Raw genomic sequence first — 12,822 nt, forward strand, 5'->3', positions numbered from 1 at the left:
ACTCAGGTCCTGCTTGCAGGCTTCCCATGAAGGCATTTGGTTGACCACTTAGCAAAGCTAAGCATGGTCCACTATGGTTTCAAACTGGATGGGGGACCACATGTTGAGATTCATGGTCCCTTCCAACACGATGATCCTCTGATGGAGTCTATAATTAATAGTGTGCAGTGCCCCTAATTTTGCCACCACTAATGTTTGTCTCTTGTTGCTGTGGGTATTTTTCTCCCCTAGGGACATCCTGCGAGTAGGGGTCACATTAGCCGGGCACCAGAAGAAAATCCTGAACAGTATCCAGGTGATGCGAGCACAGATGAATCAAATCCAGTCCGTGGAGGTTTGAGAAGCTGGGTACTTGCACACACCTCTTCCTCAAGGTCCTGTTCCCCTTTTGTCCCTGTGTGTCTGAGCCCTTGGGCGGGTCTTAACGCTCCCCCATGGAGACGGCAGCTACAGGGAAGGGGCAGCCACAGGGCAAAGATGCTGCAGACTTCAAGAATCCAGAAAAAAAAGGGAAGAGGAAGGACTCTTATTTAGAAGGATGTTTTAAAATGAAACAGAACCGCAGTGGATTTCTCTTTAAGGGCTCTGAGACAAGCAAGCTAGGGAGGGATCCAGAGGGACCCTTTCGCCCTCCTCCTTTGCACGAGTTGGACCTCCTGGGGCACAGAGTGGACCAGAAAGTCTTCAGGGAGGGGGGGAGGTTACAAAACTGCATGTCCCTACAAGTGTTGCTGGGCATGCCCTCCCCTTCCCACAACAGCCAGCAGATCTGCGGACCGAAGAGGGGACAAGCGCCAGCAAACTTTCCACCCATGTAATGGGGTCACCTCTAGAGTCACAGACTTCAGAGATGGACACATCTTTTTAACTTCCTTTCCTCTGAAGGACTGGATCTGGGCGATGCTCACCTACCCACCCATCCACCCACCCATACCTCCTCCTCTGTACGAAAGAGAATCTTTGCCCCACACTGGGGAAAGCAAAGTCATGGGGCTTTCGGAGGTCTTGGTCTCTGTTGCGCTGGGACTGTTTTTGCAAGTGGCGCCTCCTAGAGGCTCTGCGCGCTGCACTTCCCGGTGGCAGCTCCTACATATCAATATGCACAAGACATTGGAGAAGGCTTCATGGTTTGCCAATGACCTGCTTCCGGCGGGAAACTCCCTGCCCCTCTCGTCCTGTTCCATGCAGTATGTTGTAGATTTGATGTGCATTTCCATCTGGTTGTCGTTGTTCCATCTTTTTCTACTTTGTTTACAATGGGATGTGGGGGGAGGGGGGATTATTATTTTGGGGGGAGCCGAGTTGTTTTGTTTTAACAAAAAGAAAAAAGAAAACAGGATGGCAAATCCACTGTTCTTCTCTCCCAGGGACACTCTGTTGTCTCCTCCTGGGCAGCTTCCTGGCTGAGCACTCCCAGGGGGCCATGAGCATTTCGGACACACTCTAACCCCTTCCCCCTGTTCTGCCAGGCTGCTCCTAAGTCCTTCGTCATCTCTTAGCAGTTGTCTCAAAGTTAGTTGGCTTGTCTGCTGTTTCATATTGGGGACCCCTTGCTGGACCTCGTGCCTAGATATGATAGTTTTCAAAAACTATAGCAACCTGGGAATTGCTCCGAGGGGGCCTTAAACTGAGAAGTTCAGCTGGGAGTGAAGAAACATCTAAGAGGGCTGGAGGAGCATGGGGCAATGGTTCTTGAAGTCCTCTGAGACACCCTCAACTGTTCTTCAGCATCCTGAGGAGACTGGAAACAAAAGTGGAGGAAGGTCAACAACAGAGGAACCTGAGCCTTGTCAGGAAAGGCTCACGGCAGGACTTTTAACCTCCAGCCCAAGGCCCCATATCTCAGTCTCGGCAGCCACAAGTTGGAGCCCAGCTGGTGCTCAGCACATGGGTGGTATTGTGGGTCTCAGACTTGCCATGGCCAAGCTCTGGCAGGTTGTGAGAAGGACTGTTGGTTGGAGCTTAAGCTTGCACAAGGTCTCTCCTCATTGACTCAGTCTGTCCTTCTGAAGGTTCAAAGAACAGGGAAAGTTGTGAATAGTTTGGAAACCCACCATGTCACTGTCAGGAGGATCACAGGTTGGAAAGGGTCACTCTGCTTAGCTCAGGGTCTCTTATTTCTGTAGGGGAAGGTAATGATAACCAGCAGTGCCAATAATTCCACAGAATTTTCATCTCTCTGGGTTCGAGAGACAAAGGCCTGGTTCAGGGATAATCGAAAATTGCAGACATCTGCTACATGAATGAGCAGTGCTTCCTCTTTCAAGCAAATCAGAAGGAGTTTGAAAACTTTGGCTTCTAATTTTAAAGTAGTAACGATTCCCCATGGCATCCAAACTTTAGAGAATTGTGGTTTGTTTCACCTTAGAGAGAACTATCTGGGATCCAGTCTAAAGACAAATCCAGAATAAAATGTAGCCCCAAATAAAAACTTAGATTTCTTTTTTATCAGCTAAATATTGCACAAATGGTCATAAAACTATACAGAAGGAGAGGAAAACTCTGGGAGAATGGAAAAAAAAAAACAGGAAGAAGGGAACTCTGATGGGGCAGAAGAATGGGGCAGCTTCTGGAGATGTCAGAGGCTGCATAAAATAAGGCTAGAGTCCTAGGTGGCTCCTGGTTTCCAGCTTTGAACAAATCATGCTTTCCAGTATTCAGATGTCATGAAGAATTGAAGTAGAGCTAATGAGATCAACCAGCACTAAAACATTTTTTTCAGATCCTGGTTTGTTCTTAAATCCTAGTTTAAACAAACCTTCAGTCCTTGAGTTTGGACATTGTGGGGAACTGTGCCTTGGTTAAAAATAGATCAAAAACATCTGATCTCTTCCTTGTGACCAGAAAAGAGGAAAGGAGAAAAGGAATAATACAACCCTTAGCTTGTTCGCATGGCAGAAAGCCACAATTTTCTGTTACTCCTGAACTGGGCTGCTGTAGATAGGTTACCTGGGCTGATTAAAAAATAAATAAATACAAATGCTGGCAAAAGTATATATACTATCTTGTGGACTTGCCAGAGGTGTGTGCGCATGGCAGGGAGAAAGAGATTTCACTGTCCTGAAATCTGTCATAATCCCACACACCTATCACAGAATCAGGTGTAGCTTGGTTGTACAGAGCAAAGAGCTCTTACAATGCCATGGGCAGCTATCATCCCTTTGGGTGGGGCAGGGAGTACCATTCCAAGCTATCCCCATTTAGTGCCACAGCAAGCTATCCCATGGAACCTGAGCCAGCCTTGGCCTTTGTGCTCCGCTGCCTTCCTTCTGGTTTTCCGTGCAAGCTCCTTTGCATGGGGGGGAAGGACCTGACGTATCTTTGCACTAAAGCTGCCCTGACCCTTCCCTCCTGACGAAGGCCCGGTCTTGTTCCACTGGGTGCTGCTGGCGTCACGGGAGGGAGGGCAGGGGAGCTGTCTTCACCAGCAGACGGGCAACACAACACAACACACACATCTACCTGAGCCATTTCACTGTGTGTGAGAGAGAGAGTCCACCCGCAGCACGCCTAATGCAGATTACGATTCCAAGAGAAGGGGGCTGATGGAGGCTCGCCTCATTTCTTCCATTGTTCTAATAAGATGGGACTCACCCATCTATGCTAGATATTTCATTGTGACCTCACCAGGATCCTGGAAATCTCCCCTCTTTCTCCTCGACTGTGCTTCCCCCCTGCATACATGCACACTCGACTTTTCTCTGTCCTTAAGCCAGCAGAGAGACTTCTTTTGCAGGTATTTCAAGTGCGGTGTCAGAATTCAGAATCAGGACTGTTCCGTGCACAGCGCTTGCCTTTAATGCACCAGAGCTGTCCTGTCGGTCCGCATCACCCCATTGCAACTGCTTGAGTCACCCTTCTGATTTCTTCCAACACGCTGAGCCAGCACCCACCCTCTCCTCATCCCATGCCCGCCACCTTCCTCTACCGTCGCCATGTTTTTTTTTTAGCGATCCTGGAGCTGAAACTGGATTGGCAGCGTTCTGTCGAAGATAGCAATAAATCGTCAGGCCCCGGGCTCTGGCACTTCTGGACACTGTGATAGGGCTAGGAGTGGAGAGGGGTGGCATGTTGTTTCGGAAAGAGCAACTTTCTCAGTAGGGCCCCAGGACTTGCATATCAGAGGCAAGCACTTTGGGGCTGCTGGGAGAGAGGAGCAGAGAAAAGCAATTCCCAAATGCAAAAGTCTGATAGAACGCTCAGATATTTCACTGTGATTTTCTTTTTTTTAAAGCAGAACAGTAACTGAACTGGAATGGAACTTCCTTGGTTTAAGACAGGGGTGGAGAAGCTTCTGCTAGCTAGCTTCATTAGGTCCACCAGTCTCCAGATTTGGAACACTAGGATGTTTTGGTCAAGCCATGCTCACATGTCCTACATCCGATGACATAATTTATGTCAGGTGTGGGGCAGATAAGGATGCAGCTGGGCTGGAAGCAGGAGGTGTTGCTGTTACCACCAATCAGCTGATCATCAGGGCAGGTGAAGTGCAGGGCCTATACCTACACAGTTTGCTTTCAAGCCACATGGGCAAAAATGGGTTGCCTGGCGTTGATGTCAGGTGATTGACAGGTGGGCAGGCTGCCTGCAACCTGCCAAACCTGACCCATAGTGGGATGGGGAGGTAAGGATCCAGCCCATTAGCCAGATCCAGTTCACCACCCCTGCTCTAAAACTCTACCCGTGAACAAACCCAGCTTGCAGTGCAATCCTATACATACCAACTCAAGAAGTCAGTCCCACTGAATTCAGTGGAACAAATGAGTTGTGTGTTGGGTTTCAGAACCAGGTGCTTCTTCTCATCTGGTCTTCTTTTATGCATTAAAGCTTAGCTTTGAGTCCTCCAGGTGCTGTTGGTTTCATAACATACATCAGCCCTTGCCAGCCTGATCAATGGTTATAGGATATAGAAATTGGCTCTAAGCAACATTGGGAGGGCTGCAGGTTCCCCAGCCCTGTGTTAGATCTTGGTCTCTGCTGCCCAACCCCACCCTTCGCACATGCCCAGTAGCATGGGAGCCGTTTCTCCATGGTTCCATCTCACACTGCTGAGGATAATGATGGATTAATTATCCAAAGGGTGGAAGAAAATATGAGATGCTGAGAGAACAGGCATGGGTCAGATTGGGTTCATCCTCAGTGGATATTCCTTCTACTGGGGAATCATACCCATAAGGTGGGGTTACAGCCTGTCCCTCTTGTGACTTCCAGGAAGACTCAATGGCCTCAGCATCTCCCTTGCCTTTCTTTCATGAGAACAGGCTTTCCAGAGGCCTTGGGCTGCCTAGAGAAACAGGCTAGAAGGCTCTGGTCTGGCTCTTGCAGGCTGCCTTCTCCGTTCCCCCTTTCAGTTTTGTCTACACTTCCATGTTCTACAGATCAGCAAAGCCAGATGTTGGTGAATACCTATCAGACCTTACAGACAGCAGGGCCAGTGGTCAGAGATGATGGGAGTCCAGGAACATCTAGAAAGCCATAACTGTAGATGGCTACTGTTTTAAATTCTGGATGGGCCCTGCAGCAACTGATGCAGCCTGGCCTTGATTTCAGATACTAGCTGTCCTCTTCCAGCTGGACCTCCTTTGATTCATGCCCCGTCACCAGTTCCAGGGGAAGACTTTGGTTTTTAAGTTCCATGCCCAATCCAATAAGGATGAAACTGGCTGATGGGCTGTAGCTCAGGGGCAGAGCACCTGCTTTGCATGCAGAAGGTCCCAGGTTCAGTCCCCAGCATCTCCAGGCCGGGCTAGGAAAGACCCCTGCCTGCTGCTTCCCGTGCCCCTGTGTTCTAATGCTGCTAGAAAGACAACTGGAAACACCACTGTCGTTGCCACCAAGTTGGGAGATCTCTTACTGCAAGGGTTAGAACAGCAGGTGACAGTTTCACCTACAACAGTATCAGGATTAAAAGAGAGTACATTGGGAGTGGTTTCTCAGAGATCTCTCCCTTCTTGCAGTGCTGCTTGATAGGTTAGATGTGTCCTTGTGAACAGTACAGGAAGCACTTCCCTGGCTCTGAAAGGTTTCATTTAACCACAATTGACATTAGCCCATCACTCATTCCAACTGGCTACCATAGTTCACATCCAGTCTGTGATTCCTGATTGGCTAATATCATTGCATCCAGTGCATGATTCCTGATTGTCTGGAACCAACCAAGAGGTTGAAATGAACACTACTGAAAAAGCGGCAGATGTAGGAGGGAAGAGCGGCTGCCAACTGCAACAAACAGCCCTGAAAAAAGTCATAGCATCATAGAATCATTCCTTCAGCAGCATCTGGAGTCATCTAGTCCAACCTCCTGCAATGCAGGAATGACAGCTAAAGGGTCTTTTTTTTCCAGAAGATCCCCATGCACCAACCATCACCAGTCTCAAGATGAAAACCAAACTGGCCGGGTGTTTGTTGCCACTTTGGGTTCTCTCCTACCCACCCCTACCTTGCAGCCCTGCACCTCAGCTCTGGCTCAGAGCAACGTCTTCAGTCGCCAAGCCTCTTCTCCCTGCTCAATGGTGACCCATTTATTGCACAGGTCTCTACTTCAGAATGCCTGCGCAGTCTCCATCTGCCCATGGGCTGTGGCCTTGGGTGTGCGACATTTTCTGTTCCCCTGACCGTGTTTGTATTTTTTAGAAAATGTGAATAGGTAAGTGGCGTTCCAGCCCTGCTCACATGGGGGTGTCTTCCATTCCGACCAGGGCCTTCTCCTGGCTCCATGATGCATCTTTTGATGTTGCTGGGGAGGAAAGAATAATAATGAATAATAATAATAAACCAGATGTATTTATAAAGGAAACAAAATCTGCTGCTCCGATGCCTTTGTAGGAGTATTTTTAAGAAGACTTTTTTTTCAAAATAAATGTGAAGTGTAAAAGTTTGAAGCACTCACTGGCGGGCTCTTATTCTTTGTTCGCCGGCTGTCCACTGCCTCGTTGGAGAACCATGCAGAATGGAAGTGAAGCTTGAGGATGGCTCTGACTTTTAGGCAGTCCTGCCTGATGGAGCCTGCAGGCCTCATTCCCCCACAAGCCTACCTGGTGGCTTACCTCAAGGTTGGGGGGAGGGGGGCTAGAATTCAGCCTGATGGTCACATTCCATTCTGGATAAGCTTCCACATGCCAGAGGCAGGTAAGGGCACAGGTAAAAGTAGGCAGAGCTAGAAATGTAAAGACTGGAGCCCTGGTTTTATATGATTTGAATTCCATATATCCTCCCTTTATGGAAGGCAATGAGCCCCTTAGTGCTCATCACTGCATGGGGGGTTGGGACTGGGGCACTGGTAAAGGGTCTCAACGGGCCTTTCACTGCCCTGACCCAGGCATGCTGCCACTCAAGGCCTTACTGGGCACCTAGTGGTGTCACCTTTGAGAGCAAAGCTTGGTGCCCACCTATGGAGGCTATCTTGCCATCATTGTTTACCCAAAATGCGATGCCCAGTTTCTTTCTTTCTTTCTTTCTTTCTTTCTTTCTTTCTTTCTTTCTTTCTTTCTTTTTTGTTAAATCATTTTTATTAATTTTCCAATAAAAAACATCCAATTAACATATCAAATCATAATCCAGTTAAAATAAAAAACTAAACTAAAAAAGACCAAATTATCATCCAAATTATAATTATTAATTTTTCGGGACTTCCCATAGTCTGGACCTTGAAGCATATCTCCAAATCTCAGTCCTGCCTCTCCTCACAATGCCCAGTTTCTAGATAGTCTATACAGGGTTTCCCAAACTTGGGTCTCCAGCTGTTTTGGGACTACAATTCCCATCATCCCTGCCCACTGGTCCTACTAGCTAGGGATGGTGGGAGTTGTAGTCCAAAAAACAAACAGTTGGAGACCCAAGTTTAGGAACCCTGGTCTATAAAACCCAGCCTGTGAAAGCCACAGAGCTCACAAAGCTATAGCAGCTTTTCACCAACACACATTTGTTGGGGCTGATAAGGGTTGGTTGCCCCAAATGACTGAAGGGCACTGCCGTGGATGGGAACTGAGAGTAGCTTCCATTCAAAAGTGGCACTGCCCCCCTTTCATTGCTAAAATACTGTCAGGGGTTGTCAGGGAGGGTGGTGAGTGGCGTTGTTTGTGTCACTGGGCGGCACTCAAGTTTGGGTTCTGCTGGGTCTCTGGCAGCCATCCGAGAAACTCAGATGCCATAGCCTGAGGTGCACTCCATTTCCTGGTTGTTTAGCCTGAAAGTTTCTCCCTCACCAGTCAGAACTTTGCTGCCTCCCTTCAACACAGTTCTGATTTGTGAGTTAGAAACTGCCTTCTCCCCTCTGTGGCTTGTGTGAAAATTCACAGGATCACGAAGCAGCAACCCGCAGCAAGTCACCCTCAATCCCTGTGTTGGAGGAAAGTGACTGAGGAAAGTTTCACCGAAACATTGAGTCATGTAAGCGCAAGCTCCCCAAGAGGAGGCTCCCACTCCCACAAGTGTAGGGGAGGACCCTCCAATTGCAATTATTCAATAAACTAGACTGGAAATAGATTAAATCTGAAATTCCATGCCAGCCCTGGGCACGCTCAGGGCTGTTTTGAGAAAATGGCTATAAGAGCACAGTAAGAATGGAAAAAATTAACAAATTATAGTCCGGTTGTTGCATCATTCATAGCTCTGGGTGTTAACTAGGCTAGCTCTGTTGTGTTAAGTGGGATGAGACTGTTTGATCACTCTTGAGGCAGAGAAACATCAGGATCATCTGCCCTCTAAGGAAGACGCCCTGCATTTCTGTGTGAGTTAACAATCTGGGCTTGCTGGCTTGCTTCCAAACCATGGCCACCATGCAGGACACGGACCCACAGTGCAGCACATCGACATATGGCCAAATCACTCATCCAGGTAAATCTTATTTTGCATACTTACATTGGAATGTGCCATCCCACTTTAATTCAAGTGGAAAGGGGGAAGTGTGACCTATCAACAGTTTCTGGCAAAAGCGGGTGACAAATGTGTGCTTTGGGAACGAGGTGTGAAGAAGAAAGCCCTGGTCTTCTGCTTCTAAGGAGGCACCTTTCAAAGGCCTCAACTCCCAACAGCTGATGCACATGGTCTGAATCAGCTTCTCCCATGACTGACCATGAGCACAGATGTCAGAGATGGGATTGGGAAAGGAATGCTGGGGAAAGAATAGCTGCTCATGGGCTGGCAGGGGGGGAGAGCTGTGGTTCTCATGATGTTGCTGGACTCCATCTCACTATTCTTGGCTATTAGCCATGCTAGCTGGGGCTGATGGAAACTAGTGTCCCAACAACATGATTAGGACCCACAGCTTCATCATAGCAGATGTTTCTCAAGATCAGCAATTAGCACCCTGATGGCCCCGAAGGACACCTCATGCGCTGGCTCCTCACTGCCATCGATACTTTCTCATCAGCCCACTGCTGACTTGGGTCATTCCATTAGCAACCCTTCACCCCTTGCTCTCTTACTCACCTGCCCAAAAGCTGTTCCACCCCCTAAGCTCCTAAGAACCCAAGGGACCGAGCAACGGGAGCTCACCCCGTCGCAGGGATTCGAACTGCCGACCTTCTGATTGGCAAGCCCTAGGGTCTGTGGTTTAACCCACAGCGCCACCCGCGTCCCTACATCACACATAAGGTGGGGTTATTGTGGCTCAGGCAGGCCAAGGTGTGATATTCCTGAGGATTTAGCAAGTTTCACATAGTTCCAGACACAGTTTACACAAAACATTAGCATTTGATAAGACAACCAGGAGGTCAGTCAGACATCCCTCAGTGCAGAGCATCTGGGCAAACAATGACCATTAATGCAAAGGAGGTCCATAGATCTAGGAGAGGAATCTCTTCAGGAACTTCCCCTAGTTGCTATCTGTTCTCAGGCAGATGGGATTAAGGAGGCAGAGGAAATATTTAGTCTTTAGGAGAGCCAAGATGGCTTGTGGGTTGCTCTCCTGTACTATTTTAGACATGTGGTTTATATACTTATGTATGTGTGTTCACCTTATGCAATTATCAACATTTATTCTATATTTAAGACCTTAGAATTCCTATAATATGGGCAAGCAAGAGACTGCCAGCAACAGAGTAGAGATGGAGACATTATTGTGCATGGAGGGGGCAGTTCTTCCAAATCTTGAGCTTGCACAGCACTCAGGGTCTGCCTGGGTATCCAATTCAGCCCAGCCGGAAAGCATAACGTTTAGAATGCCAAGATCAGAAGCGACTGAGATGGCCATTTTAGTACGCCTTGTGAGTGGAGCCGCTGATACCAAAATGGCCGTGCAGCTCATCCCCGATCAAAGCTTTGCGGGGCAGGGGCGGGGGAGAGAAAGAGAAAACGCCCCGCGAAGCTCTTATCTATAGAACATGCCCAATTCGCTCTGGAAGAATTTGCTTGCCCACCATCTCTCTGAAGCTTCAATCGGCTCCAATTAACTTTGAGAAGGGATTTCACACCCCTTGTGTGCTCAGCAAATTGGTGTTTGGATCCTTATGAGCTCTGGCAGGAAGGAAAGAGCACTGAACCAGCGAAAATTGGGTACATTTGGGTGTCGGTCTTGCAGACCCCTCCGATTCACAGCGAGGCAGCTTCCTAATTGGTGCAGATGAAGAAAGGCCCCCATGTTCTGCACAAAGAGATATTGTTGCATGTGCCTATGCTGCACGTTGCACCTCCCACAGCTACTGGTGTTTCACTGGGGTTGCTAATACAATGATGGATCCTGAATGCATCCTCAGGTTGACGGATATTGCTTTTGATGTGCTCCCTTGTGTCCCCTTGGTGGTGCAAATGTGCAAAAGGGCAATGAACTTTACATGACTCCTGAAAAACTAAAAAAAAAAAATTAAAATAGGTCGTCGCGGGTTCAAAAGTTCAGCGCACATCAGGAGAGATCAACATCCCCCCTCCCATTCCTAAATGTGATGGGTGGGGGAGGGGAGGAAGCTTTTCGCACCAAATAAGGATAATTGGGAAATTCTCGCCTCTCCTCTTTTCTTGGCTAATTGTGATTGGAGGAGCGTTCTGGTAGAAGCCCAATACCATTGGACAATGAAAGCCCAGCATTTTATCGGTACAGTCTGTAGACCCGCTACAGTCCGTAGACCCGCAAACAAAAAGGGGCCGCCATGTTTGTTGCTAGCGTAAAGAGGGAACGATCTCCCACAACTGAAGAATGCTGCAAAAAAAAATATGAGCAAAATTTCAGGTCAGAGAAGCTCTCCAGGACTTGCGCCACTCTTAATCTGCACTTCTGCCAGACACTGCAAAGTCAACCTATAAATGACAGGCCCCGTAGCCATGTGGAGCACAGAATCCCTGAAGACGTGGAACTATATTGTTCTTTTGTCCTATTGCTTGACTTTAGGGGAGAAAACAAAACAGAACTCCCTTAATAAAAAAAATAATCTCATTTCCCACAGCAGTCCTTTGCCAAACTCATTTTCAACAGCTTGGAGAGAGCAATGTGAGAATTTAAGAAGAGACCTCCTGCAGGATCAGGCCAAAGGCCCATCTAATTCCACATCCTGTGCTCACAGTGGCCAACCAGATGCCCCCAGGGAAGTCCATGAGCCACACCTGAGCCTGCTCCCTAATTCTAATTCTCAAAAACTTGTATTCAGAGACATATTGCCTCCAACAGTGAAGGAAGAACATAGACATTGTGGCTGGTAGCCACGGATAACCTAATCCTCCTTTAAAGTCATCCAAGTTGATGGGCATCTTGTGAGAGCAGATCCCACAGTTTAACTATTCACTGCATAAATAAGTTTCTTTCTTCTCTCTGTTCTCAATCTTCCAACATTCAGCGTCATTGAGTGTCCTCAAGTTCTAGTATTATGAGCAGGAGAGCGGAGATTTTCCCTATCCATTTTCTCCACACTAATTTTATAAGCCTCTAGCATGCCCCTATTGACTTGCCTCTTCCCTAAACTAACCTATTACCATTATTATATACAATAATGTTATATATTGGAACCTTTCTTCACGGTGGTGTTGCTCCACCCCCTTGGTCATTTTGCTTACCCAAATCTCAACTTTCCCTCCAGCTCTGTAATGTCCCTTCTTCAGTGAGGCAAACACTGAATGCTCTGTTTGCTGAAAAAGGCCCAACTTCTGCAATGTAATCCTAGGGGGAGGTTCTGAAACCCTCGTCAGGATTCCCCTTACAATCTGCAGTTCCAAATTCTCCACCCTCGTTTCTAATGTGGAGAACATGTAACAGTGTTAATCATGGTGCACATATTCACTGGTAACGTAAAAGGTGCAAATGGACAGATCTGTGGCAAACAAAAAGCACTCTGATTTGGGAAATAACTTTGGAAGTTCTGCTCGTCTAATCAAAGTTCAAAAGCAGTAGTGGGTATCAGATAGGGCTGCCACCCCTTCTGTATAATACAAGGTTGTCCTGTATTTCAATGTAAAATGCTACATCCTGTATTGATACAATTTTGTCCTGTATTTCAGGCAGTGCTGGATTTACATATAAGCTCAAAAAGCTATAGCTTAGGGCCCCACTTTCTTGGGGCCCCCTAAAAAAATTAAAGGGGAAAAAACAGGATGTACATTTCCAAAATTTTAAGTTAGAGCTTAATAATTATTTCACTATTAATATACTTCTTAAGTGTATTTCACTATTAATATGCTTCTTCTTAATTGTATTTCAGTTCAACAATTACTTTGATAAAATACATATTTTGTTTTGTGCAAATGGCTTTAGATACCTATTAGGTCCATAAATTACCATATAGCATACACTCAACACAAAAAACAGTGACAATACAATGGTACCTTGTGTTAACTACTTAATTTGTTCCAGAGGTCCGTTCTTAACCTGAAACTGTTCTTAACCTGAAGCACCACTTT

General features: G+C 47.1%; 1 protein-coding gene across 11 annotated transcripts in view; it reads left to right on the forward strand.

Moving 5' to 3' along the window:
• EPHB2 (EPH receptor B2) overlaps window positions 1–6,881 on the forward strand; it is a 114,572-nt gene extending 107,691 nt beyond the window's left edge. For all 11 annotated transcript variants that reach the window (XM_083452089.1, XM_083452093.1, XM_083452095.1 and 8 more), the window contains exon 16: window positions 232–6,881. In XM_083452089.1, the coding sequence (XP_083308215.1) occupies window positions 232–340 (109 nt within the window). In that variant the 3' untranslated portion in view covers window positions 341–6,881. The remainder of the gene's footprint in view (window positions 1–231) is intronic.
• Window positions 6,882–12,822: the final 5,941 nt, after the last annotated feature.

The sequence above is a fragment of the Podarcis tiliguerta genome, assembly GCF_965153285.1.
Source record: "Podarcis tiliguerta genome assembly, chromosome: 8".
Lineage (NCBI taxonomy): Eukaryota > Metazoa > Chordata > Lepidosauria > Squamata > Lacertidae > Podarcis > Podarcis tiliguerta.